Source organism: Camellia sinensis, chromosome 7, assembly GCF_055761805.1.
Source record: "Camellia sinensis isolate YWXY chromosome 7, ASM5576180v1, whole genome shotgun sequence".
Classification (NCBI taxonomy): Eukaryota; Viridiplantae; Streptophyta; class Magnoliopsida; order Ericales; family Theaceae; genus Camellia; species Camellia sinensis.
In genome coordinates, this window is record NC_138967.1 from 35813042 (window position 1) to 35840143 (window position 27102).

General features: G+C 35.3%; 1 protein-coding gene and 1 long non-coding RNA gene across 3 annotated transcripts; both read right to left on the reverse strand.

Annotated features, from left to right (window-relative positions):
• Positions 1-1747: 1747 nt before the first annotated feature.
• Positions 1748-4829, reverse strand: LOC114277560 (uncharacterized). The gene is made up of 2 exons (XR_003634635.2): positions 4420-4829; positions 1748-2723 (listed from the first exon to the last, which is right to left on the reverse strand). It is a non-coding gene; the product is annotated as an uncharacterized LOC114277560 (long non-coding RNA).
• Positions 4830-13895: 9066 nt separating this feature from the next.
• On the reverse strand, positions 13896-25707 carry LOC114277559 (uncharacterized). Of its 2 annotated transcripts, none has more exons than XM_028219454.2 (5): positions 25150-25707; positions 16087-16630; positions 15783-15965; positions 15486-15687; positions 13896-15107 (listed from the first exon to the last, which is right to left on the reverse strand). In XM_028219454.2, the coding sequence occupies exons 2-5, from the start codon at positions 16507-16509 to the stop codon at positions 14410-14412; spliced, it is 1506 nt and encodes a 501-aa protein (XP_028075255.2). In that variant the 5' UTR covers positions 16510-16630; positions 25150-25707; the 3' UTR covers positions 13896-14409. The 2 variants fall into 2 exon arrangements, with proteins under 2 accessions (XP_028075255.2, XP_082733884.1); XM_082877758.1 differs by lacking the exon at positions 25150-25707 and adding an exon at positions 16899-16985.
• Between the last annotated feature and the right edge of the window lie 1395 nt (positions 25708-27102).

Here is a 27102-nt window from a genome sequence, read left to right on the forward strand (position 1 = left end):
ATGATTGTTTAATTGAATAGTAATTTGAATCTCATTGAGTAGTAAGTGAGATTTAATTGAGTAGTAAGTCAAATTTAATAAAATAGTACCTAGAGACTGATTGAATAGTAAGTGAGTTGTAAATATAATATCATTAAATACTAACCAAGAAGGTGGCTGGGGTTTAATTGAATATTAAGTTTTAATCTAATAGATGGGTGACTATTCAGTATTCGTGGAGTATGAACACTGGTCCATAAGATTTTGATTGGTAGAGAGGGGTAAGGGCCCACGATTTATGTTAGAGATGGGGGAACAACATGGGGCTAAGTAATTGGTGATTGGCTTGAAGTATGACCACGTGGTGTTCCGGAATTATTGAATAATTTTCCCTAATAGAGTAAAAGTAAGTTAAGTTTGGTTGGTGTTGGTAATTTTCATTAAATAATAAGTGGTATTTAATTGAGTAGAAAAAAATTTGATAGAATAGTAAGTGAAATCTCATTGAGTAGTAAATGACGTTTAATTGAATAGCACATCAAGTATGATGGAATGTCATTGAGTAGTATGTCATGTTTAATTGAATAGTAAGTCAAATATTATATAGTCAGTACGGTTTAATTGGATATTAAGTCAAGTTTAATAGAGTAATAAATAAAATCTCGTTGAGTAATAAGTATAGTTTGATAGAATACCAAATAGAGTACAAGTGAGTATGTGGAGAAGTGGTTTGGAAATACTCTTGGATCTTGAAGGACGTTCCTGATGCTCTGATTGCCACCTGAAAAAGGGACTAACACTCCGGTCGGGGGTGCCGGAATTAGCACTCCGACGGACAAGTTAGCATATGTCTCTCGTTTGCTTATGTCTTAAGTTTCTTGGGTTTTTTCTCACATACCTTTCTTTGGTTGATGTTCCTCTATTTATATTCACCTTTGGGCCCTAAGGTCGGGCCCACTCTTAGTCCATCGCATGATTGCTCATTCGGCCCCTTCTATCGTGTGCCAATTCCCACTTGGCTTTCTGTTCAGTTGGCTCTATGGCCGATTAGTTCATTCGGCTTCGGGATCGTACATGACGGAGTCGAATATAATATGTATCCTAATTACTATCAGACTCGTTATTCGGCTTCCCTGCAAGTACTGATATTCGGCTCCCACAGAGTAGTAAGTAGAATTTAATTGAGTAGTCAATAGAGTCTTATTGATTAATAAATGGATTTAATTGAGTGACAAGTCAAGTCTAATGAAATAGAAAGTAAAGTTATATTGAATTGTAAATAATGTTTAATTAAGTAATGAATCAAGCTTCAGTTGAGTAGTAAGTAGGGTATTATGTAAGACTAGGCCTATTTTGGGAATAGGCTATTTTAGTAAATTTTTAACTTTTTGGCTAAAATATGAGATAAAAAAAACTAGTATGTTTGGGATGATTTTTCAGTCTTTTTACGAAAAATGTACAAAAAGTAGAGAAAAAAGAGAATCTTTGACTTTTTTATTTTTTTAGTGACTTTTTGGTTTTTTAGGCTAAAAAGTAATGTTATTTAGTCATTATGTTGACCTACATGATATGGTATATGATTCCATATTTTTGCTACAATTAATTGGTAAATAAAGAAGAGTGTTTTCCAAGTATCTTACTTAAATGGGAAAGTGGAATCATGGTTGAATAAGGAAACTGGCCATCTCCCTACCTATAAAAGGAAATTCAGACTACCCATCAAATTATTCTGAAAATAATGTATTCTAAAAAGGGTTAAGACACTAACTTTTTTTTTATCAGCAAAGAAAATGGAATTTTATTGATAAAAAAAAGTACAAGAAAAGGCTTGGCACAATTGCATCGTAGTTCAAAAATACATCCCAACTAAGTTGGCACCTATTAGACAACCCAATCATGTGCAGGCACAAGCCAAAAGAAGGCTGATGAGCACTCAACCAAAAGAGTTACAAAGAAGAAGACAAACAAAATACAGAACATCATTCTGAGATCTTAGCTCTATAGCCTTTGATGCCATGTAAACAAAACAAAAAGTCATGAAATGAGAATTTTGGCGTGTTAAACGATTGTTTTACCCAAAACGCAACCTTGAGCTTAATGTCTTCCACCAGATCCACCCAAATAGGTTCCTTGGAATTAAACACCTTTTCATTCCTAGCAATCCATATGGTCCAGAGAATTGCCAAAGGCAAGGCTTCCCAAATAACTCTTCCCAGATACTGTCTTTTCTAACCAAACCACCAAACTAACAACTCTTGGATATAACAAGGAGAGACCCACAAAATTCCCCACCAATTGACAATTTTAGACCAAATCCTCCATGAATAATAGTAGTGAATGAGCAAATGAACTATTGACTCTTCTTCATTACCACAAAATGCATAATGGATGGGAATGTGGATTATATGGCGTCTAAGAAGGAGATTTGCAGTTGCAATTCGATCCCACCACACCAACCATCCGAATGCTTTTATCTTCGGTGGTGCAACTGTCTTCCATAAATTCATCACGGGAAAGGATGGCACCTGAAGAGAGATCTCAAATAAATCATAAAGAGACTTAATAGTGAAAATACCTGATGAAAGGGGAGTCCAGATCAATTTGTCCTCCATAAGATCTCTATTTCTTTGGACCTACTGCAACCTTCCAAGCATATCATGGTGCATGTCCTCTTCCCAAGCTCTCAATGGTCTCCTGTATGAAATACTCCACTGCAACTGAGTGCCCAAATTCTGATGAGTCAACTATTGACGAACAAAGTAGTCCTTATCAGTTGCAAGTATAAAAAGTCTGGGATATAAAGAGGACAAAGGTGAATTAAAAAGCCATCCATCAGTCCAGAATTTGATCCTTTTACTATTGCCCAATATGAACTGGAGGTTATCAATGAATAATTTATGGACAAGACCTCCAAACTTTCTACTCAAAGAACAGGCCTCCCAGCTGACCAGATAAAGTTTTTTCTTCTCTTCACTATCCCCCAAAAAAAAGGATCTTTGGAACTTGTCTATGGTGTTTGCCACTGTGGAGGGAATTCTAACAAGAGACATATAATAAAGGGGAAGCAAAGATAAAACTGATTTAACTAAAGTAATTCTACCCCCTAAAGAGAGATACCTTCTCTTCCATGATGATAATCTTTTTTTAACCTTGTCAATGATGGGTTCCCATGTTGCAACCCTCTTAGGATTAGCTCCTAAAGGCATACCAAGGTAATTGATTGGTAGTTTACCTGCCGAACAATTTAAATACTCAGCTACTTGAGATGTGAAATCAACATTGGTGCCAACTCCACAAAACACAAATTTCTAAAAATTGATTTTCAACCCAGATATTAATTAGAAACAATAGAGCACTCTTCTTAGATTAATAATCTCATTCCACTAATATTGAAATTAGGTTTACATTCAATCAATTATGGATCACTCGAAGGTTTCGCAAATATGATCCGGGTATGTTATTTATTTTCCGCATTATGTTATTATTTGCGAAAATCATGATAGTTCATGATTTTGGATTATGAAGCTTGTTATATGCATAACAAAATAAAAATTTTACATATTATTCTCATACAAAATTCCAATTTATATGCAAACAATATTAAAAATAGTTTTTTCTTCAAAATTCCAGAAATCAAAACCTGCATGAGAATTTCTTGGAGATTAAAATTATTAGCTAAAAACCATAATTTGTGTCCATGTTTCCTAGATTCATTCCATACACGCAACTTCTCAATCACCTCTTCATACAAAAAGAAAAAAAAATTGTTCACGCTCATGTTATAAAACTTTTAGGTTCTTTACATACATGCACTACTACATCACTTCATAAAAAAATAAAAAATAAATAAATAAAAGAACCATCCATTCAAAATCATGGGTGGTGTATGTACATCAAAAGTACGTTAATTTGAAGCTAATTATCATGTTAGATTAGTCTAGATCAGCTCTCTTCTCCATTGAGGATCATGAATACTCTGGATTTCACAAAAATAAAATAAAATGAGAATATATTGGAGATGTATGAATATGGAAACAAAGAATTTTGTTGTGGGAGGTATATAACACATGGAGCTCCTAATTTTATGAATGTTTAACTATAAAAATAAAAAAATAAAAATTCAATGCAGTGTTGGCCTTCAATAGTGCCTAGAAATTAGCAAGGAATCAAGCTAGAATTCTCTACTTCTCAACTTTCATACAAATAACCCAACCTTTGTGTGAACTATATATAATTGAACAAATCTTAAAAGGAATTATAGTTTTTTTTTTCTAACAGAGCAAAAATTCTACAATCAATGGGTATGAATTTTCTCTGTTGTCCTCTACTTGCTCAACAATCAAACAAACTAATTCCCAAACAAATCTAAATCCAAACTTAACTAGGATTAAAAAAAAAAACCCAAATTAGATTAACAAATTAAACAAAAAATGAAAGTACCTGAAGAGCTTGCCGCTTTTAATGATAAATTAGAGAAGGTCTCTAGGCAAATCCAAAGCGATTGGTTGTTGCACATCTTCTTCTTCAAAAGAGAAAAAAAAAACTAAGGCTAAGGAACTGGGGAATTGAGAAGAACCAAGAAGGGTCGTTAACCGTGAGAAACACATGAGGGGCTGATCTCCGGAAACATTGAATCAAAGGGATGTAGATTGAGCCATGAAAATGCAGAGAATATGGTGTAGAGATGAACTGTGGAATGAGAAAATGAAAGAGAGAGTTTTGCTTGACCGGTTTTAACCGGTTACCATTTTATTTTTGGATGGTCAAGATCCCAGATTCTTATCTAAAGGCTCAAAATCGCTTTTATGTATGGTAACCACTTTTGAGTACCATAGTCGGACCCCTTAACCAAACATGTACTAGAATATATATATCTATATATATTTATTTCTTTTGTTTCACTTTTTATTATTTTTACTTTTCATTATATATATATATATATGAACTAATGGTTAAAAGTTTCATTCCTCACCCCTTACTGCCACTTATATATATATATATATATATTTCTCATGAGAGTGTTTGGTATATATATATATATATTTCTCATGAGAGTGTTTGGTAAGGTAATTATTACAGTTTAATGATTATAAGTGGCATTAAGGGGTGAGGAATGAAACTTTTAACCATTAGTTCAATATTTTTAGATTCAAACTCATAACTTTTCATCTGGGGCTCAGGAATCAACTGAGGCAATCTAATTAATTTATTTATTTATTCATTTTCATAAAACAGAAAGGAAGAAAACATTTTTCCGATCAAACAAGACAAAAATATAAAATGTGAAATTATTTTATTTATATTTTCTCTAATTTTCAAAAAGTATACTACTAAGTTTGGTTTTTACTAAAGTATGCCTACATTTTGTTACTTAATATTATTTTACAACCAGTGACAAAGTCATATATTAAAATAATATTATATATATATAACCATTTATAAAAGCATGAAAATGCTTGTGTGAGTCTCACACACAAAATTCCCTAAAAGACCTTATGTGACTGGGTAAACTTCCTAAAAAGCCCTGGAATTTACCTTTTATTGCAAAAAACCTTGACGATAACCTCGATTCACTAAGTAATATGAGGTGACCATCTCTTCCTTCTCGAAGGTTCCTGTTTCGATGAACTTTGAAACCTTACTCAACTCCTGAAAGATCTTCTATAGACACCCCATTTTGACCAACCACTAAGACGTAGGTGTTTGAAAGCTTCATGATGATGAAACGGTAATTATTTATTCCTTAGAGAGGTTTGAGGTTAATAAGAACTGTTGTGTGACCTCGTTTTAGCCAAAAATTATCTTTCTTTCATTCTTTCTTTCTTTTTTTTGTAAAAATGATCATTTTGCCCCTGAACTCATTTTTATCCAAAACCTAACTTTTCGGTCCCACTTAGAGGAAAAAGTTCGTTTGAGTCTAAATTGATAAATTGTAACACCTGCATCCTTTAATCCTTTGGAGTTTGTATTTAATTCCCTTATTTTCATTTTTAGGAATCTTTGAAGTTGTTGAATGTTGGTTTTGGAGTAATATGATCCGATTTAAACTTGTTGGGTTTGTTTGTTTGCGCTTGTTCTTGTCAAAAAGTTCCTTGGGAACTTAGAAATTCTATTCTGGGGTCGACACCAGCCTTCCTAAGGGTCAACCCTTACCTGTTGGTGAAGTTTCTGGAAGTGTTGCTGGAATATAGGGTTGACACCAGTTTGGGGAAGGTTGACCCTTTTATATTGCAGAATCTGTGTGTTCCATGCTGGAAATTAGGGTCGACCCCCTTGCTTGTTGCCAGATTGTCTTTTCTACCTAAAGGGTCAACCCCCCTGCTCGAAGGGTCGACCCTTGCGTGTTTTTTTCAGATTTTTTGGGGTTCGTATGGGCCCTACCTTTGTGGGGTTTTGGGCCTATTATTTTATTGACCTTAGGGCTATTTTTCTACTACTATAAATAGGCTCCAAACTTAGTTTCATTTCACTCTTCTCTTCTTTCCTTTCTCTCAACCGTGAGCTCTCCTCTCTCTCTCTCTCTAAACTCAAGCTTTTGGCACTAAGATATCTAGATCTACTCACCTAAAGTGATCTTTTCACCATAGTCCTTTGAGAAAGAGTGTAGATCTCGTCAAGGGCATCCTTTTGGTTTGAATAGTTCGTGGTTTCGTCGTCATTGATGTTTGGGTCGTCATCTCTTGGCTTCTAGAGGTAGGGGTTTCTAGTTCTCTTTCAATACCCTCGTTTATGGATAGATTTGTGGTAATTTCTTTATATAAATACAAAAGTTTATATTTCTATGCATATTGTGATGAATCATGAGATTGGGGGTTAGGGTTTGAAGAGAGTTGGGTCTTTTTGTTAGGTTATGATCTTGGGTCATGAGTTTGGGTGTAAAAGTAATAGAATGGTTGGAATAAAAATGTGTTTTTTTGAAAAAGCTTTAATTTCTCTTAAAAATCCTAGTTTGGCTCATGAAGTTGGTTAATGGTTTTGCTTCAATTGATAGTAGAATCATGAATTGAGGTGTTAAATTGCACATGTACAAGTTTAATTAAAGTGCTAAAGAGTCTGAAAAAAAATTAGGTAAAATTTGTGATTAAACTCTTAATGTTGATGTTTTAAAATATGTTATAATATGAAATCAAACTAGGGGAAAGAAATTACTAATGGTATGGATGATATGAGCTTTGTGTTGAAATGGTTGTGTTGAATCTTGTTATGTGTTATGTGAATTGTATTGGGTTATGTTGTGTTGAGTTGAGTTGGGTTATGTTGTGTTGAGTTGAGTTGGGTTGTGTTGAGTTTGGTTGAGTTGTGTTGGGTTGTGTTGTGGTTGGTACCCGCACGGGGAGTTGAAAAATGATTTTTCGGTGCCCACAACCTTCCGTATTATAGCCGGTAAATGTGGGGGATGGTTTTAAAAATTAAAAAATAGTTTTTCGGTGCCCACGACCATCCGTATAATAGCCGGTAAATGTGGGGGTGGTTTGAATTCAAGCTGCCCAATTGCCTTGTCTAGGCTTATCGCTAGACAAATGTGGGAAAAGTGCTTTTGGGTGTTCACACAGTCCTGCCGTATTGTAGCCAGCGAAAATGGAAAAATAATTTTCAGGTGTCCACACAGTCCAGCCGTATTGTAGCTAGCAAAAGTGGAAAAACGGATGGTTTTCAAAAATGTTTTGGGTGCCCATGTCCTGCTGTATAATAGCTGGCAAATGTAGGGGATGGTTTTAAAAAGTTGAACAATGGTTTTTGGAAAAATGTGGTTTTTAGAAGAAAATGACTTTTGAGAAAATGGTTTTTAGGAGTTCACTTCCCGTCGTATAATAGCCGGCAAAAGGTGAAAAGTGTTATGAATTGAGTGCCCGTTGTCCCGCCGTATCAAGTCGGCAAAAGGTGGAATGTGTTGTGACGTGTGTTGAGGTCGGTGATGATATGTGTGATTTGTGATGAACTTGTGAAATTACCATTTCATGTGTAAATTTGTATGGAATGGGAATGCATATAGAAATTATTTGAAAAGAATGGATAATGAAATGGTAATTGGATAAGGGATTGGTCATAAAGAACTCACCGGGTTGTTTGTATCTATAAGGAAAAAATTAAGAGTTTTGTTTTGTGATTAATTGAGAAATTGAATTAAAATGGCTTATGATCCTCGTGATATGTTGAATTATGATGGATAACAAGTATGTGGATATGATGTAGTGGTGATATGTTGAATTATAGTTGATAATGCAAGTGTGGATGTGATGTAATTGTTAGATGAGTAGGAGTTGAGTGTAGGATAGTAATTATTGACTACAAAAGAGAGATTTGGATTTTTACATTGAGAAGTTACAGCTAATATGAATAGATTGGTGGGAATAACATGTATTTGTGATGTTTTTGGAGTATTAAGGGAACTTGAATTTGAGGTTATGACGTTATAACAAATGTAACTAGAAAAAGGGGAGAATGGGAATAAAAAGAGAAATGTTAAGGTGGAAATTAAATGAGGAATATTTTGGAATGGGTTAATAAATTTAAAATGATGTTGTTCCTTAAATATATTTATTTTCAAAATGGATTTTATGGTTTTCTGATAAAAAGGGATAGTTTTGATGGATGAAGGTTTTCTTTACAATGTTCAAATAAACTTTGAGAAAAAGGTACTCTACGTATGATATTTTGAAATTGCAAAACATTACTTTACTATATGGTCTCACTCTGCATGCATGATCATTTCTATCTATAGGATGGTTATTGTTTTAGAACTATGAGATTCCTACTGGGCAATTGTGCTCACCCTTTGTTGTTTCATTTTTTACAAGAAGAGAATTTCGGATTGATTGGTTGAAGGATTAGGAAGTTCATGTATATCTTGTGTGTAATCTCATTGTACTTTGATGTTTGTAATTATTTATTTGTAACTCCGTAGCGGAAGCTTGGCATATATTGTTATTATTGTTGTATTCATCATGAGAGAGACATGTATTATTATGTTTCTATTACTCAAGGGTAATAGACATTTGTAATTAATAAAAAATAAATAACTAAAAAATTTGACCTAATTTACAGGCTTTTGGTAATGTTTCCAAGTAATTAAAATTGAGGCGTGACATAAATACTTTCAAAACCATTGACCTATTTTGTGTAAAAACATCAATTGAGAGCTAAATGGACCTACTTAGGCAGTAAAAGGGTCCAATAGCCTAAAACCACGTACTTGTGCATGCATGCATGGCTAGTACACGTTGAGGGAACAAGTGCCCACACCTAGAGGCTTGGCTGCTCGAGCGACCGCACATAGGCTTTGTGCCCACACATAGGCTTTGTGCCTACACATGTCCTGTGTAACACCCCAAAATAAATATGACAAATCCATCTCATTTGCAAAAGTAGAATTTGAACAACATACTTACTTTCATCAGAGTTAATATACAAAAGGTAACACATGCGATATACATTCTTAAATGTCCTATCCTGAATCTACAGCATGTGTTACTAATAATCAAAAGATGAAAGTTAAACAGATAATTAAATGCCCTAATAACTTACATCCTTCCAAGTCATTCCTTGGTTACGACAAAATGAGTCTAGCTCAATACATTTAATGCCCTTGGCTATACAAATTAAATGCAACAAAAATGAGCCCTTGCACCAAGTCTCTTCAAGCTACTATCTTGGAGGAGGCATGTCGCCAGCATCTGAAAATGATTTTTTCTAATAGGGTAAGTCAAAATCCAGTAGAAACAATCTAACACAATATATGAATCTTAAAAAAGATATAAGTATAAGATGCATGTCCAATGCCCATGATAAAACCATTTATGACTCTTTTGCAAAACCATGTCATGCCAAGCTTTATATCACAATTCATATTATCTCAATTCATTTTGTCTCAATTCATTTTATCTCAATTCATAAGTCAATTCCATTCATTCCAGACAACCAAACTGAGAACACGGCTCAGTGGGTCTCAAATCAACATAACTATCATACAAATACTTTCATTTTCCATTTTACGGAAATTTTGTCTGTGGGAATTGGCACCCATGTATACGTACGGTTTTCGAGACTTTCACCCTGGACACACAGGCCAACGTAATTTAATGGAGTCCATCCCCTTTCTCCTATCAAATATCATACGTATACAATGTATTATAACACAGTCATATTCAATGACAACCAATAAGAGATTAGTTTCAATTTGTCTAATCCTCATGCAATTTCTACAACAATCATAGCTGTCTTCCACCGATAGCCCCAAAATAGATATTTCTAAACAGATATACAATCTTTACAACAGATAAATTATCCAAATTCCCATAGGTGCGAGATAATATATATTGAACTCCACCGCTTATATAAACAACCTTCCAATTTCACACTTTCACTACCAATTCCATTATTTATATAAAATAATCATTTGAGTCATTTTAGGGAAAAACTCCCATTTTTTCCAAGTTCATCCCAAGCACCAAAATCAACTATTTTAACACAATGCAAGTTCATATCTACTCCCATAACCATTTCCATTACATTCATTCGAAAACCCCTCTTTTGATTTTAAATCAATCCCTAGGTTTGTCCAAACTCTTCCAAATCCCAATCTTGTCCATACAACATCAAATAACTAAGTTAAAAACATATGAAAGTGAAGAAAATCCCTACCTCAAGCTTAGAAGACCAAAAGAAAAGATGAAGGAACTTCAAAGACGCCAAAACCAAGCTTTAATTGGATCAAAAGAGAGCTCTTGAGACGTACTACCTTTTTAACAAAGGCACAAGAGTAGAAAACACACTAGATCTAGGTGAAAATATATATATAGAGAGAGAGAGAGAGAGTTTTAGAGAGAGAGAGAGAGAGAGTCAATCTAGGGCTTTTAAGAGAAAAGATGTCAAAAAGTGATGTGAAAAGGTATTTCTGTGAACTGATATATACGCAACTCGCTTGAGCGACCAGACACAAACAAGTCACCTCTGTCGAGCGCAAGAAGCTTTGCTCGAATGCAGAATGCACACTCCCTAAAGTTTTACAAATAGAAGACTGTCGCTCGAGCGCAAGAGTTGTCGCTCGAGCGAAGAACACTACCCTTCCAGTATCTTTGCAAGCCTGCAAAAATACTGGAAGCTCACAAAGCTCACTCGAACGAAGAGGCCAAAAGCTGGACAACAACAATTTAAACCAACTAGCAATCAACCTATTCCAAACACAACCAAGGCACTCCAATACTTAATTTCAATGAGAAATAAGGGGAAAAGGGACAAGAACAACAGTACAGAATCATGAAACTTGAGCCCGGGATACAACAAGGGTCAGGTCAAAATCAGAATTGCTATATCCTGCGCATCCGCACAACCCACCGATGTGTAGGTTTTGGTTTTAAGTATGAATTGGATGGGAGGCACAAGGATTTGGGGCAATCATAGTTAACCCTAGAGTGTTCCCCAAGGCTCCTTGACCCCTACCCTTCCTTTTTGAAAGACCAAACTCAGAGACAATTTTTGAAGTGTTTGAAGTGAGTTAGAGTGTCTTTTCTCCACCCTCACCCTCAAATCCAAAAATACAACCTAAACACAATGGATGTGTTTGGTTTGTGTTTTGACATAAATTTTCAAAAAATAATAATAATTTGGGGAGAGAGTTTAGATATTTTTTTGGTTTGTTTGGTTTTATATTTTGAAAATAGTTTTGAAGTTTGGGAGTTTGGAATAATTTAATATTTTGTTGTAGTTGAGTATAAGTGTGTGAGAGAAAAAGTGATTGAGAAGGAGAGAGGAGAGAGAAAAAGCGATTGATTGATGTGTAAGAGAGAGAAAAAGATTTTGAAAAAAAATTTCAAAAAATTTAAACCAAACAAAATTTTAAAAAATTTTCTCAAAAATTGTATTTTGAGATACAAACCAAATAAGCCCAATAGCTCTACAACTAAAAGTAGATCTAGCATTTTAAGAAAGTGAATCAAATCAAAGCCAAACCTGAGGGAAGCTTGCAAGCAAGGAAATCTTTTCTTTTCTTGCCTTTTTCTTGCTCTTCAATTTATTTCAAACTAGCAAGTACGTTCTTGTTTTTCTCTAATTTCAGAATATTTTAGTCATGTTTTACATAGATGATCATGGTTAGGGTGTTGGTTTAATACAAAGCTTCATATAGGTTAGTAGTTCTGCATGTTTTTTTTATTGTTTTGCATGTTCTAGTTAGATGCATATTTGTTGCCTATTAGGGTTAGTTTAATCATGACATAAACATTGATATAACCCAGTTTAATCATCATAATTCAACATGTTTAAATTTGTTCGGTATTAGTCCATCATTAGGGATCCATGAAACATCTGCGGGTCTAAGTTTTATCAATCGAACCAAATCGGGGTGTCTATATCTAGTTTTCAAAGAAAGCTGCCAATTTGGCCTTTGCTTACTCGACTGATGATGCAATTGGTTCTTGCAAAGGAGTCAGAGTAAGCTTCACTTGGGGGCAACTTAGATTGATTAGTTTTTGCAGAATTAAGGACTGCTGAAGGGTTCTTGGTTCCCTGTACATGAGGAGGAGATAAAGTACTTTGAGTTTTTCCTTGTTACTCGAAGAGGGCGACTGGAGATCTAGGACTACAATGGCCATTGGTTTCTCGGGTTTCTTCCACAGTTCCATCAACTTTGGTCCTAGTGTCTTTCAGGTTCCGAGTCCGTTGATTTGTTAGGACTAGAGGATGCACTCATTGCTAGCTTCTTCTTCTTCTTCTTCTTTTGGTTTGGGAAGTCACTCTTTGGACATGTACTTGGTTTATGGCAAGAAAATTTGCATTTTCTACCACCAGGACTTTGTCCGCCCATGGGGATAGGATTAAGGAATGCTGGGTTTGAATTTTCTGGCTGAGATCCAAAGGTGGTTTCTTGGGATCTTCACCTTTGTCTTCTGATTCCTCCAGTACAAATGGTTACTGTGAAAGAAGACAAGTGAGAAACAAAGGAAATTTAAGGAGTAGGTTATTTGATTAGAGATATACCTCGGCTAAAGATGATGGACTATCTTTCTTTATCTTTGCTTGCCTTGACCTTTTAGTCCGGTTTGGGTTTTCTTCTTTCCCTGCCCTTGGGGGTTTTTCGAGAAAAGATTGTGCAACTGCAAGAGAAATGTGGTAGGATTAGTGTTAATAATGGAGTAATTTGGGAATGAATATAGGCTATCAGGGTCTGGAGGAGTGACCATGGTTGCTACTACTCTTTTGATGGAAGGTATCAGTTTTATCGTGGGTACCACTTTTCTCTGGAGAAATTAATTCATCTAGAGGATCTTTTCACAATGTGTCTACTAAGGTGAAGGAGGTATTTGGTTATGGGGGAAGTTTCTTTCCATAAGGTTAGAAGACGGTTCCTATACGGTTCCTATTAGAGAGACTCTTTCACAATGACGGAAGTAAACTTTCCACCCTGCAATGTTGGCTTTTTTCTGTTGTTCTTCAGAGATCTGGGCCAGTTTGTTTTGTTTCACTTTCTCCATAACAATTAATGAAATATTAACTCTAGATATTGAATAAACTGCATGATCTATCTAGATCACGATTTAATAAACTACGGAGAGTGTGCAAACTCTCCTACTACTATTTTTTATTTTTAAACAACAAAAACATAAAAACAAAACTACTACAATTGAAGAAAAAAATGAAGAAGAAGATTTTAGCTAACACTTAATAGCTTGAAACCCACAAACAACACAACTTAATCTTTTTTCCTTTTTTTTTTTTTTTTTTTTTGATCAGCAAATAGGACAAGCAATAGGAACATTTTTTTTTTTTTATTTATCCAAAAATGAACATTTCATTAAAAATATGAAATAGAAGGTACAATGAAAAAAAGATGCATTGAGAGAGATTCAGAGAGTGCAAACTCTCCTATTGACTATTTTTCATTTTTAAACAACAAAACATAAAAATAAAGCGATCACAACTGAAGAAGAGTTTAGCTTGCACCCAATAGCTTGAAACCCACAAACAACACAAATTAATCCTTTTTTTTTTTATCAGCAAAGAAAATATTACTTATGAAAACATAGGAGAATCCATGAGATACAGCAATAATAGAAAATAGAAAGCAAGAAGACAACTTCCCCAAAACAAGCCTACTAGCTAAGCATAGCAGCCAGAGGGGAAACCAAAAAAAAAAAAAAAAAAAAAAACAGAAAGCAGACAAGCAGTCTGCAACAATCAACAAAACACTGATTGAAAAACAGCTAACGATAATGAGGAAGGAGAGTTAACACTGAGTTTGAGTAATCATCTGTTGGAACTCTGGGAGTGCACTTTCAAACCAACCTCTAGGAAACCAGACAGAATCGTCAATATGCCTGTCCTCAAAACAGCAGCACCAAACGAGCAACACCTGGAATAATTCAATAGCAAAATACCATAGCATCCACAAAGACCACTAAAAGCGCCAAAGAAGAGATAGGAACAAAAAGGCAATCAACAACATCTTTTTGGAATGCAAAGGTGGCCAGTCATGTGCCAACTTTCACCTCCATCGCGATGTGCATAAGGGCAAGATGGAGTGAAGGCTTTGTTTAAAAGCATGTTCCATGCTGCATTCGGGTCTTGAGTAGAGAACATGGTCCAAGTGGCAGTGGAATTCTCATATCTACTATGTGTGATGCGATTGAACTTCTTCACATTCTTGTTCTTATTTATGTTATCCGGGTCAATGTCGAAAGTGAAGATATCTCCGTAAGGCCTCACAGAGTGCAGGAAGAGAGGCAAAGATACGGGATCAGCAGACACTGCAGCAAGATCCGCAGTCACAACAATGCTCTTTCCATCCGGGCTGAAGAATGGATGGTTCACATGCCCTGCAACGTCACTTCCACTTGCCATCACTCTTACTACCACTGACGGATCATTCGCCTTCACTAGAAACACCGCAAAGTATCCTGGGTCAAGACCATTGTCCTTTTCTGGTGCACCTTTAGGCTTGTCGCGGGTTGACGAGAATACTATCCAATCTCCCCTTGGGGACCATTGGCAATGTGTGTCAGTCCAAGGCCCATTTGTTAGCCTTGTTATTTCACCTCCGCCATATTCCCCTGATTGTGCGTTCTCCATTATGTACAGATTCTTGTGTTTTTCATCCCCTCCATCTCTTGTAGATCGAAAAACTAATTTCGTCCCTGTTACAATTTTCAACCTATCCATCAGCACAAATTAAAACTGGAAACTATAATATTATAATAAAGGGTCTTTTTGTTATTCAAAAGCATATATATTAACATTGGAAAAGGCTATAATATTATAATTAGTTGCTGACTTGCTAATAGGTTACCCAAGGATTGGTGAAAAAATGTAGGATTGCTTTCTTATGAATTGACCTTAAAATGGCACACATCATTAAGTTATCAAAATAGTTAAATTACTTTCAATGGATAAATTGAGCCCAGCAATTAATTCTTGAACTAAAATATTATCTTGGTGAGGAGCCATGCCAATATATACTGTTCTATTATAATTGGGTATTTGGAAAGGAATTAGAAGGAACAAGTAGAAGTTACCGTCTGGATTGGTGGATGGGAAGGCATTATTGGAACCTTTTGTGAGTTGTACACGACGCTGTGTACCACTGGACACGTCAGGTATAGCGCAAATGTTTAGTGTTTCTTTAGACTGGAAAGAAGGTCCCATGTTAACATACAATATATCCTTTTCTGAATTTTGGTTCCAAACTGGCGAAAAGATGTTGTCTGGGCCTTTCGTCTACATAAACAAAACTGATCATCAACTATCGATCAAAGATAAACACAATTGCACATTAATACAATTATAGTAATATTATTCTTGTACTTATGTACCTGGTAAACAATGCGCAACCCTTTGCTATCGTCTACCCACACGGCCTTGAACTCATTGTCCACAAATGCAAGCTTGGAGCCGTCTTTGGAAAATGTTGGAAAGATTCCCGGCACCCTAAACAGTCCTACATCTGGATGCGGAGAATCGAGCTTGTGGGTATTTCTTTGGATATCTTCTCCACTCTGTCACAAAGTAACAATTGTACGTATGTATTAGGTTAGCTCTTAAGTTAATTAAACATGGCTGGCTAGAAAAGGTATTCAAAGGTGGAATTAGTTTGACAAGTGGTTAATCGGTGTGTACCTTGAGACGGTCGCTCGTGCATCGATGGTAACCAATGCGCTTCCCACCATCTATCACAAAGGGGTTGAAATGGTCAGCCTTTGGCATGGTATTTTGAGTGATTCGTATGTTCTGTTGCTGTCCAGTTGAATCAAAAATCTCAATGTGCCGATACTGTGCTTCTACACGGACGACTTCCAAGAACTCTGATTTCTGACGAATAGTTGCCACTGCCACCGTGGTGGCATTGATGGCTGCTGGAGTCATCGCCTTAATTCCGTCCGGGGTCACACGAGATTCTGTACGGTTGCTGAGGTCAGCACGGAACACACCCCAAAATTCTCCTTCCTTGCGATGGAAAAATATGACATTGTCACTTCCCCACGTCGGCCACCCACCATTCGTTACAACCTTCTTGCGGTTGAAGGGCTTCTCTACATTCATCACAAAATGTCAGTCTGCAGATCTTCGATCTCGCCATCCCAACCACCAGGCTTTTCCTGGAACGACGCCACTGCTATCTTCGTCCCAGACGGTGCAACTGAGGGGCTTAAATCAGCTTCCCCTGTTTTTTTTGTTTTTTTTTAATAGGTCAAAAGTCATATTGATGAAACAGAAAACGTACAAACTATAAAATCCAATGACACAGCTGGAAAACTAAAGAAGAATCAAGGCTACCTCACTCACACAATGCTCAATAGAATCAAGCAAAAAGGAGCTCCGAAGCAGTTGGCAAGTAGCCAACTGCAGAAACTATGAAACAGCTAGAACTAAACACTAATAACTTCAACAAAAAATCTAAAACCGTGAACCCGAAAAGAAAAGAGACCTACTTGCAACTAAGGAATCAAGCGTAAAAACTTCCAATGTCCAAAAGGCCCTAGCAAGGCGCTAGTCAGTTTACAACACCGAAATCCAAAAACGGGAAAGTCTATAGTACATTTTGTTTAAAAAATGTACGGTACATAGAAAATCAATGGTTTAGATTGAGCCACATCATTAAAAGTGACCTGGTAAGTAGGTCACTTTTTATAGTTATGAGCCAAAATCATATTTGTTCATAACTAAAATCAAATTAATCATAACTTAGTTATGAGCTCTCATCACATATCTCATAACCACATCTCATAACCAGTACCATTTTGTTGATAATCAATATCATATATTTCATAACTACAATCACATATCTCATAACTACATCTCATAACCAATATCATTTAGCTCATAATCACACCACTTTGATCATAACCAATATCACATATCTCATAACATTAATCACATATCTCATAACTACTACCCATATAACTCATAACCACATCTTATAACCAATCCCCCTTTGACTCATAACCAACATTACATATCTCATAATCAACACCCTTTTGCTCATAACCACGTCACTTTGATCATAATCAATATCACATATCTTATAACTAATAATCACATATCTCATAACCAAACACTCTTTTGACTGATAACCACACCACTTTGCTCATAACCAAAATCACATATCTCGTAAACAACAATCACATATCTCATAACCATTACCCACATATCTCATAACCAACACTCTTTGGCTCATAACTAACATCACATATATCATAACCACTAATCACATATCTCATAACACCCTTTGGCTCATAGTCACACCACTTTGATCATAATTAACATCACATATCTCATAACCACATCTCATAACCAGCACCATTTTGTTGATAACCAATATCATATATTTCATAACTACAATCACATATCTCATAACTACATCTCATAACCAATATCCTTTAGCTCATAATCACACCACTTTGATCATAACCAATATCACATATCTCATAACATTAATCACATATCTCATAACTACTACCCATATAACTCATAACCACATCTTATAACCAAACCCCCTTTGACTCATAACCAACATTACATATCTCATAATCAACACCCTTTTGCTCATAACCACATCACTTTGATCATAACCAATATCACATATCTTATAACTAATAATCACATATCTCATAACCAAACACTCTTTTGACTCATAACCACACCACTTTGCTCATAACCAAAATTACATATCTCATAAACAACAATCACATATCTCATAACCATTACCCACATATCTCATAACCAACACTCTTTGGCTCATAACTAACATCACATATATCATAACCACTAATCACATATCTCATAACACCCTTTGGCTCATAGTCACACCACTTTGATCATAATTAACATCACATATCTCATAACCACATCTCATAACCAGCACTATTTTGTTGATAACCAATATCATATATTTCACAACTACAATCACATATCTCATAACTACATCTCATAACCAATATCCTTTGGCTCATAATCACACCACTTTGATCATAACCAATATCACATATCTCATAACGTTAATCACATATCTCATAACTACTACCCATATAACTCATAACCACATCTTATAACCAATCCCCCTTTGACTCATAACCAACATTACATATCTCATAATCAATACGCTTTTGCTCATAACCACATCACTTTGATCATAACCAATATCACATATCTTATAACTAATAATCACATATCTCATAACCAAACACTCTTTTGACTCATAACTACACCACTTTGGTCATAACCAAAATCACATATCTCATAAACAACAGTCACATATCTCATAACCATTACCCACATATCTCATAACCAACACTCTTTGGCTCATAACTAACATCACATATATCATAGCCACTAATCACATATCTCACAACACCCTTTGGCTCATTGTCACACCACTTTGATCATAATTAACATCACATATCTCATAACCATTAGTCATATATCTCATAATCAATACTCTTTGGCTCATAACCATACCACTTTACTTATAACCACTAATCACGTATCTCATAACCAACATTCTTTGGCTAATAACCACACCACTTTACTCATAACCACTAATCACATATCTCATAACCACACCACACTACAAGAAAAATGGGCTTATGAGGTGGAACTTTTTGCGACGTCACATTTGTCGTCGCAAAAAATGACTTTTGCGATGGCACAACTTGCTGTCACAAAAAATATGACTTTTAGAGACGGCACAACTTGCCATCTCAAAAAATGTGACTTTTTGAGACGGCACAACTTGTCGTCGCAAAAAATGTGACTTTTGGGGACGTCAGAACTTACCGTCTCAAAAAAATGTGACTTTTTGAGACGGCACAACTTGCCGTTGCCAAAAAATGTGACTTTTTGAGACGACATAACTTGGCATCGCAAAAAAATAGAGTATTTGCGATGATAGAAATTGCTGTCGCAAAAAAAAAAAAGAGTTTGCGATGGTACCAGCTGCAGTCGAAAAAAAAAAAAGAAAAAGTTTTGTGCGATCGTAAAACGTACCGTTGCAAAAAAAAAAAAAAGTTTAAAAAATATATATATATTGTGGCTTTGAGACGGTTTCATATATATATATAGTCAGAAAATGGTTTAAATAAATGCAATGGTATTTTTCTGTTACAAAAAGAAAAAATAAAAAAAAATAAAAACGACGTCGTCTTACTCTTTTGAACATTTCTCCTTTCACCAATTTTTTCATCTTTCTATCTCTCTGTCTCTGTCTCTCTTCTCTTTCTCTCTCTCACTCATAACTCTTCTCTGTCTGTCTGTCTATCTGTCTGTCTCTCTCTTTCTCTATATGTCTCTGTCTCTATCTCTCTTATCTCTCTTTCTCTCACTCATCACTCTTCTTTGTCTGTCTGTCTCTTTCTTTCTCTCTATGTCTCTGTCTCTCTTCTCTTTCTCTCTCTCACTCATCATTCATCACTCTTCTCTATCTGTTTGTCTGTCTCTCTTTCTCTCTATGTCTCTCGTCCATCTTTCTTCTCTTTATCTCTCTCATCTCTCTTCTCTCTCTGTCTCTCTTCTCTTTATCTCTCTCGCTCTCTCGCTCATCTCTCTTTGTCTCTCTCTCTCTCTTTTCGCTCTCTCTCTCTCTCTCTCTCTCTTTGTCTATATATTTTCATCCATTTTTTTATCTTCCTTCATTTCTCTCTTCTCTTTCTCTCTCTCACTCATCACTCTTCTCTGTCTGTCTGTCTGTCTATCTCTCTCTATGTCTCTCACTCATCTATCTCTTCTCTCATCTTTTTTCTCTCTCTGTCTCTTTCGCTCATCTCTCTTATCTTTATCTCTCTCGCTCATCTCTCTTCTCTCTATCTTTCTCTCTGTCTCTCTCGTTCATCTCTCTTCTCTTTATGTCTCTCTCGCTCATCTATCTTCTCTCTATCTCTCTCTATCTCTCTCGTTCATCTCTCTTCTCTCTATGTCTCTTTTTTGTCTCTCACTCTCTATCTCTTTTTCTTTCTCTCTCTCTCTCTCCCACTGTGTTTGCGTTGTTCACTCTCTCACTCCCGTTTTCTCTGTTTGCGTTGTTCTCTCTCTCTCTCCCACTGTGTTTGCGTTCTTTCTCTCTCTCTCTCTCGCTCGTCACTCTGTCTCTCTTTCTCCTCTCTCTCCTCTATCTATCTCTCACTCATTTATCTCTCTCACCACCCATCTCCTCTACCACCTTCACCACTACTACAAACGCTATTCCATCACCACCACTACTTCTACTGTCGCCACTTCACCTCTACGACTACCATTACTACTGCCATCGCCATCACTTCATTACCACCACTACCACTACTGCCACTACTACTACCATTACCTCTCATTCACCCCTGTCACTCCATTTACACTACCACTACCACAACTTCACTACTAATCTCTTTCACCATGACCATGACCATGACCATCACCATCACCATCACCATCATCTTTTATCCACCATCTTCACCACTATTGCCGCTCCCTTTCCTCTACAACAAAAAATTAGTTCATGCTTTTTAGTAACCAAAAAAAAAAAAAAAAATAGGCTGCAGAAAAATATTCTAAACTAAGATTTTTTTTTTTTTAAAAAAAATTTGAGGACTTAAATTTGTTAGTATTTTGTATAAATACTCTTAAACGATGGTTGATGGATATTTGTTTTGTTGTATGGACTTAAAGCTGTTAGTATTTTGATGGATATTTGTTTTGTATAAATTTCTAGCAAAGGCTATGAAGCCATTTTGTTTAGTGTTTTCGCTCATTTTCGAAGCAAATGCGCAACAGCAAGTGCATATAGAAAATTGAATGCCATTATTCAATCGTCTTTTCCCATAAAATATTCTCTTGAAAATGGCCAGACCATCATTTTAGCTCTAACAATTCTTTGCACAGTAGCATTTGCCACCAAAACGTCAATTGGAACTAATTGGCAGCATGCCTTGTTATTGTCGACCTCTTGTTTACTTTTATCATCGATGTTCTATGGTTCGAGAATTTTATTTTTTTCATCTTGAAGAGTTCAGTTGGTACACCCTTCTCAATCTAGGGTCTTGGCCTTTTACAACAATGAAAAGGATAAAGAAAGGTGACAGGCCTTTTACAGCTTTTAAAATTTTTATAAATATAAACTGAAAACTAAAAACGGAATAGTTACCAAACAGACCATAATATTGTAATCAAATCACAAAGTTTTGTGATATAAAATAGAAAATACATAACTGCATCACTAATTGGCGTAACGAAATTGTTTAAAATTCTAGAAAATCACAAATGTCGTAACTAATTTCCAAAATTTCATAACATTAACCAAAAATTATGTAACTATCCACTAATTGGTGTAACAAAAACATCTAAATTTTTTAAATAATTTAATCATCAATCGGGATCTCTAATGATACAGATAAACACAGAATGTAATGACAATAATCAAATAATTTAATCCACGACTTATAGCCATGGAACAGAAAATGAGAGTTAGAGAAAATTAACCAATAGAGCGAAAGGAAATGGAATATGAGTAAGAGAGACTGAACGGACTTGTCGTCTGTGAAAATAATGTCAAAGATGGTGTTGTTTCCGATAAGGAACATCGGAGATATCTACAGTGACAATAAGGAATGAGAGAGATGTTTGATAGATGAAGAGAGTTGAGATAGCAAAACAGTACAACAAAATCGTAATATTCATTTTCAACAGTTCTATAAGATATGTACAAATTGATAAAATCATAACTACGGCCAAAGATTTGTATATGTATGAAAGTTTAGAGAGAATGAGAGTTTGAGAGACAAATTTGTTGTGAGATATAAAATGTGAGAGGGGTGGTATTTATAGGACTTGGAAGGAAGGAGTTAATTTATATATATATAAATAAAAATAAATAAAATTGATTGTTGATGGAATTAACGGTTATATGACTCTTTCAAATTGTTTTGATTTAAATTTTTGACCATTGCACTGACAATGGGGGCAAGGAGCCATTGGGGTCAGGTCGAGCTAGATGGGAAAGAAAATTTCGGGGCGATCTCACGGGATGGGTCACACTCCATAACACACCAGGGTCGGGTCGGGCTCTAGAACACATAGCTCAGGGTCTTAGGTTGGGTTTAGACTCAAGCCTAGTTAGGCCTACCCAGGGCACGAGCGGACTTGGGGTGTGCCGCGAGCTCATGGGCTAAATTTATACCCCTATATGTGGGTAGTGGTTCTGAGATATATGATTAGTAGTTATGATATATGTGATATTGATTATGAAACAAAGGGTGCTAGTTATGAGATGTGGTTATAATATATGTGGGTAAAGGTAATGAGATATATGATTAGTGATTACGAGATATGTGATTTTGGTTATGAGCAGAGTGGTATAGTTATAAGTCAAAAGGTGTTTGGTTATGAGATATGTGATTAGTAGTTATGATATAAGTGATGTTGGTTATGAGATATGTGGGTAATGGTTATGAGTAAAGTGGTGTCAAAGGGTGTTTGGTTATGCTATATGTGTTAGTGGTTATGAGATATGTGGGTAATGGTTATGAGCAAAGTGGTGTCAAATGGTGTTTGGTTATGCTATATGTGTTAGTGGTTATGAGATATGTGGCTAATGGTTACGAGCAAAGTGGTGTCAAAGGGTATTTGGTTATGCTATACGCGTTAGTGGTTATGAGATATGTGCGTAATAGTTATGAGCAAAGTGGTGTCAAAAGGTGTTTGGTTATGCTATATGTGTTAGTGGTTATGAGATATGTGGGTAATGGTTATGAGTGGTTATGAGATATGTGGGTAATAATTATGAGCAAAGTGGTGTCAAAAGGTGTTTGGTTATGCTATATGTGTTAGTGGTTATGAGATATGTGGGTAATGGTTATGAGTAAAGTGGTGCCAAAAGATGTTTGGTTATGGTATATGTGTTAGTGGTTATGAGATATGTGGATAATGGTTATGAGCGGTTATGAGATATGTGGGTAATGGTTATGAGCAAAGTGGTGTCAAAAGGTGTTTGGTTATGCTATATGTGTTAGTGGCTATGAGATATGTGGGTAATGGTTATGAGTGGTTATGAGATATGTGGGTAATGATTATGAGTAAAGTGGTGTCAAAGGGTGTTTGGTTATACTATATGTGTTAGTGGTTATGAGATATGTGGGTAATGGTTATGAGTGGTTATGAGATATGTGGGTAATGGTTATGAGCAAAGTGGTGTCAAAGGGTATTTGGTTATGCTACATGTGTTAGTGGTTATGAGATATGTGGGTAATAGTTATGAGTGGTTATGCGATATGTGAGTAATGGTTATGAGCAAAGTAGTGTCAAAGGGTATTTGGTTATGCTATATGTGTTAGTAGTTATGAGATATGTGGGTAATGGTTATGAGCAAAGTGGTGTCAAATGGTATTTGGTTATGCTATATGTGTTAGTGGTTATGAGATATGTGGGTAATGGTTATGAGCAAAGTGGTGTCAAAGGGTGTGGTTATGCTATATGTATTAATGGTTATGAGTTATGAGATATTGGTTATGTGACTAGTGGTTGTGAGATATGTGATGTTGGTTATTAGATATGTGACTAGTAGTTATGAGATATGTGATGTTGGTTATGATCAAAGTGATGTGGTTATGAGCAAAAAGGTGTTAATTATAAGATATGTGATTAGTGGTTATGAAATATGTGATATTGGTCATGACAAAAAGGTGTTGGTTACGAGATATGTAACTAGTGGTTATGAGATATGTGATGTTGGTTATGACTCAAAGGGATTGGTTATGAGATGTGGTTATGATGTATGTGGGTAGTAGTTATGAGATGTGTGATTAGTGGTTATGAGATATGTGATATTAGTTATGACAAAAATGTGTTGGTTATGAGATATGTGACTAGTGGTTATGAGATATGTGATGTTGGTTATGACTCAAAGGGATTGGTTATGAGATGTGGTTATGAGATATGTGATCAGTAGTTATGAGATATGTGATATTTGTTATGATCAAAGTGGTGTTGGTTATGAGATATGTGATTATGATTATGAAATATGTGATGTTAGTTATGACTAAAATGGTGTTGGTTATAAGATGTGGTTATGAAATATGTGATATTAGTTATGAACAAAATGGTGTTGGTTATGAGATGTACAGTTATGATCAATTTGATTATAGTTATGAAGAAATACGATTTTAGCTCATAACTATAAAAAGTGACCTGTTTAGCAGGTCACTTTTAATGACCTGGTTATGAAGTAATATGGTATAAGTAAATAATTGAATATAACTAAGTTATGAGTTAATATGGTGATAGTTATGACTAATATGGTATAGGTTATGATATAAAATCATATAAGTTCATAACTAAATGTATGGTACACCTAAATGTACCATAGCATCACCCTCCAAAAACTCCACCAAGAAAAATTTGCTAAGAAACACATGGGCTCCAGAATAAGAAACACCAAGCTCACTGGGACCTTTAAAGAAACACCTTTGCGTGCATCCATCTAAAAGCTTGAGAAGAAATCGATTCAGCTATTATAAATGGATCTTTCTTTGGAACAGAGCAACCTCAACTCAAATCACCACCCTTGTCACAAAAAATGAATCACTCACAAAAAGACTTACAACAACAGCTAGAACTAAATATTAATAACTTCAACCCAAAAAAAAAAACACTAGTTGCAAAAGGAAGGAAGGAATTATGGGTGGGTAGTAGTAAAAGAATGAATGACGAAAGGAACCTAACCTGATGGGGTGAGGCAGTCGGTTTTTCCGGTCTTAAGATTGGTTTTATAGGCTGCAGTCCAGGGCTGACGACGATCAGGGACGGGGTCCTTTGTGGTAACATAGACGAGATTATCACCGGCAATGCAACCACTGTCTTCCATGCGAACACCACCGAAATTGACTTTGCCGAAAACATCAGCCAAACAGAAGACTTTGACTTTGGGTGGGTTGTCATTGAAGCGGAGAGCTATGTGAAGCAATTCGAGGCCCTGTCGTTCGGAGACGAAAACCATACCCATGAGACGACCTGAATTTACATTGGCCTCTTTGCCTTCGGTAGCCAATTTTTCGCGATTGAGAATTGTCTGGAGAGCCGCTGATGAAATTTCTTGGCCGTTGTAATTGTAGTTCACTCCATCAGTCATGGGAAGCTCATCTTGCTTCGATGTTGGTTGAAGCGGGCACGAGAATATGTCCAGCGGCACCGATGGTCGGTAGGTTGCGGAGAAGGCAATGCTACCTCTCTTCTCTGCCATCTTCTTCTACGATTTCTATCTTCTTCTTTTTAGGCTCTAAGCCCCGTTTGTTTCCAGAGATAGAATGGAGGGGATTGATAGTGATGAGATTAATAGTAAAGGGATTGTTAGTGAGAGGATTGATACTGAGGGGATTAGTAGTGAGGGGATTGATAGTGAGGAGATTAATAGTGAAGAGATTGTTAGTGAGAGGATTGATAGTGAGGGGATTAGTAGTGAGGGGATTGATAGTGAGGGGATTAGTAGTGAGAAATTATTAAATTATTTTTATATAAAATAATAAAACAAATAAAAAAATATAAAAAATTAAAAATTATATTTTAAAAAAAATTTCCCATATATAAAAAATAAAAAAAATAAAAAAATTTCTAATCCCCTCACTATTTTTCTAATACCATCTCTACCTCCTCCTTACCAATCTCCTCTCCAAGGATATTAGTAATACCAAGGAACTAATAGTCCAAAGCCTTCTCCCAAAACAAACAAGGCTATTACTAATACCTTGGTGTTAGCAATCCCAATACCCTCTCTTTCACCCAAAACAAACGGGGCCTAAGAGTAAGGCCTCGTTTGGCAAGTGGCTATTTTAGTCAATTAGTCAAAAAGTTACTAAATTAGTCAAAAAATTAATAATTCATACCAAAAAGTCAAAGATTCTCTTTTCTCTCTACTTTTTGCACATCTTTTCATAATTAGCCAAAAAATCATCCCAAACATATAAATTTTTTTTACCAACCTTTTTAATCAAATAATTAAAAAATTACTAAATTAACTTGTTCCAAACGAGTCCTAAATAATAAGTCAGCCAAAACTTCAGCAAATCGGGGTATTTATCTGGATGTCAGAGATGATGGGCGGTTTGTCCTCCGCTTCCTCATTTATTCGTTATTTTGAGATGTTGATTAAAGTTGATTTTTTTTATTTATTTTTTAATTTTTTATGAATAAAAATTATGAAAGATCATTTGATCTAAAAATAAATTAAAAGTTAAAGGTTGACTTTTGTTGCGACCCTAATTTTCTTAAGTCATTATTTATTATTATTATTATTATTATTATTATTATTATCTTATTTTATTTTTTGTTTTATTAATTGTGTGGTCACATGAGAATTTAATGTAAGTTTAATGAATTTAATGTGGTGATTAATTAATTTAATGTGTTATTTAATTATATATAATTAATCTAAATATTTAAATATTTATATTTGTTATATAAAGAAAAGAGGTGTTATATAAATATATATATATATATATATATTATCTTATATTTATATTTATATATATTATAATTATGTTGTATTTATATTATATAGTATAATAACTATGAGGTTATATAATATTATAAGTATTAGGATTTATAAGAAGTGTTTAGGTTATAAACAAATTAAGGAAAAAAGAGAAGCAGAGGCAGCAGGGCTACGGGAGAGAGAGAGAG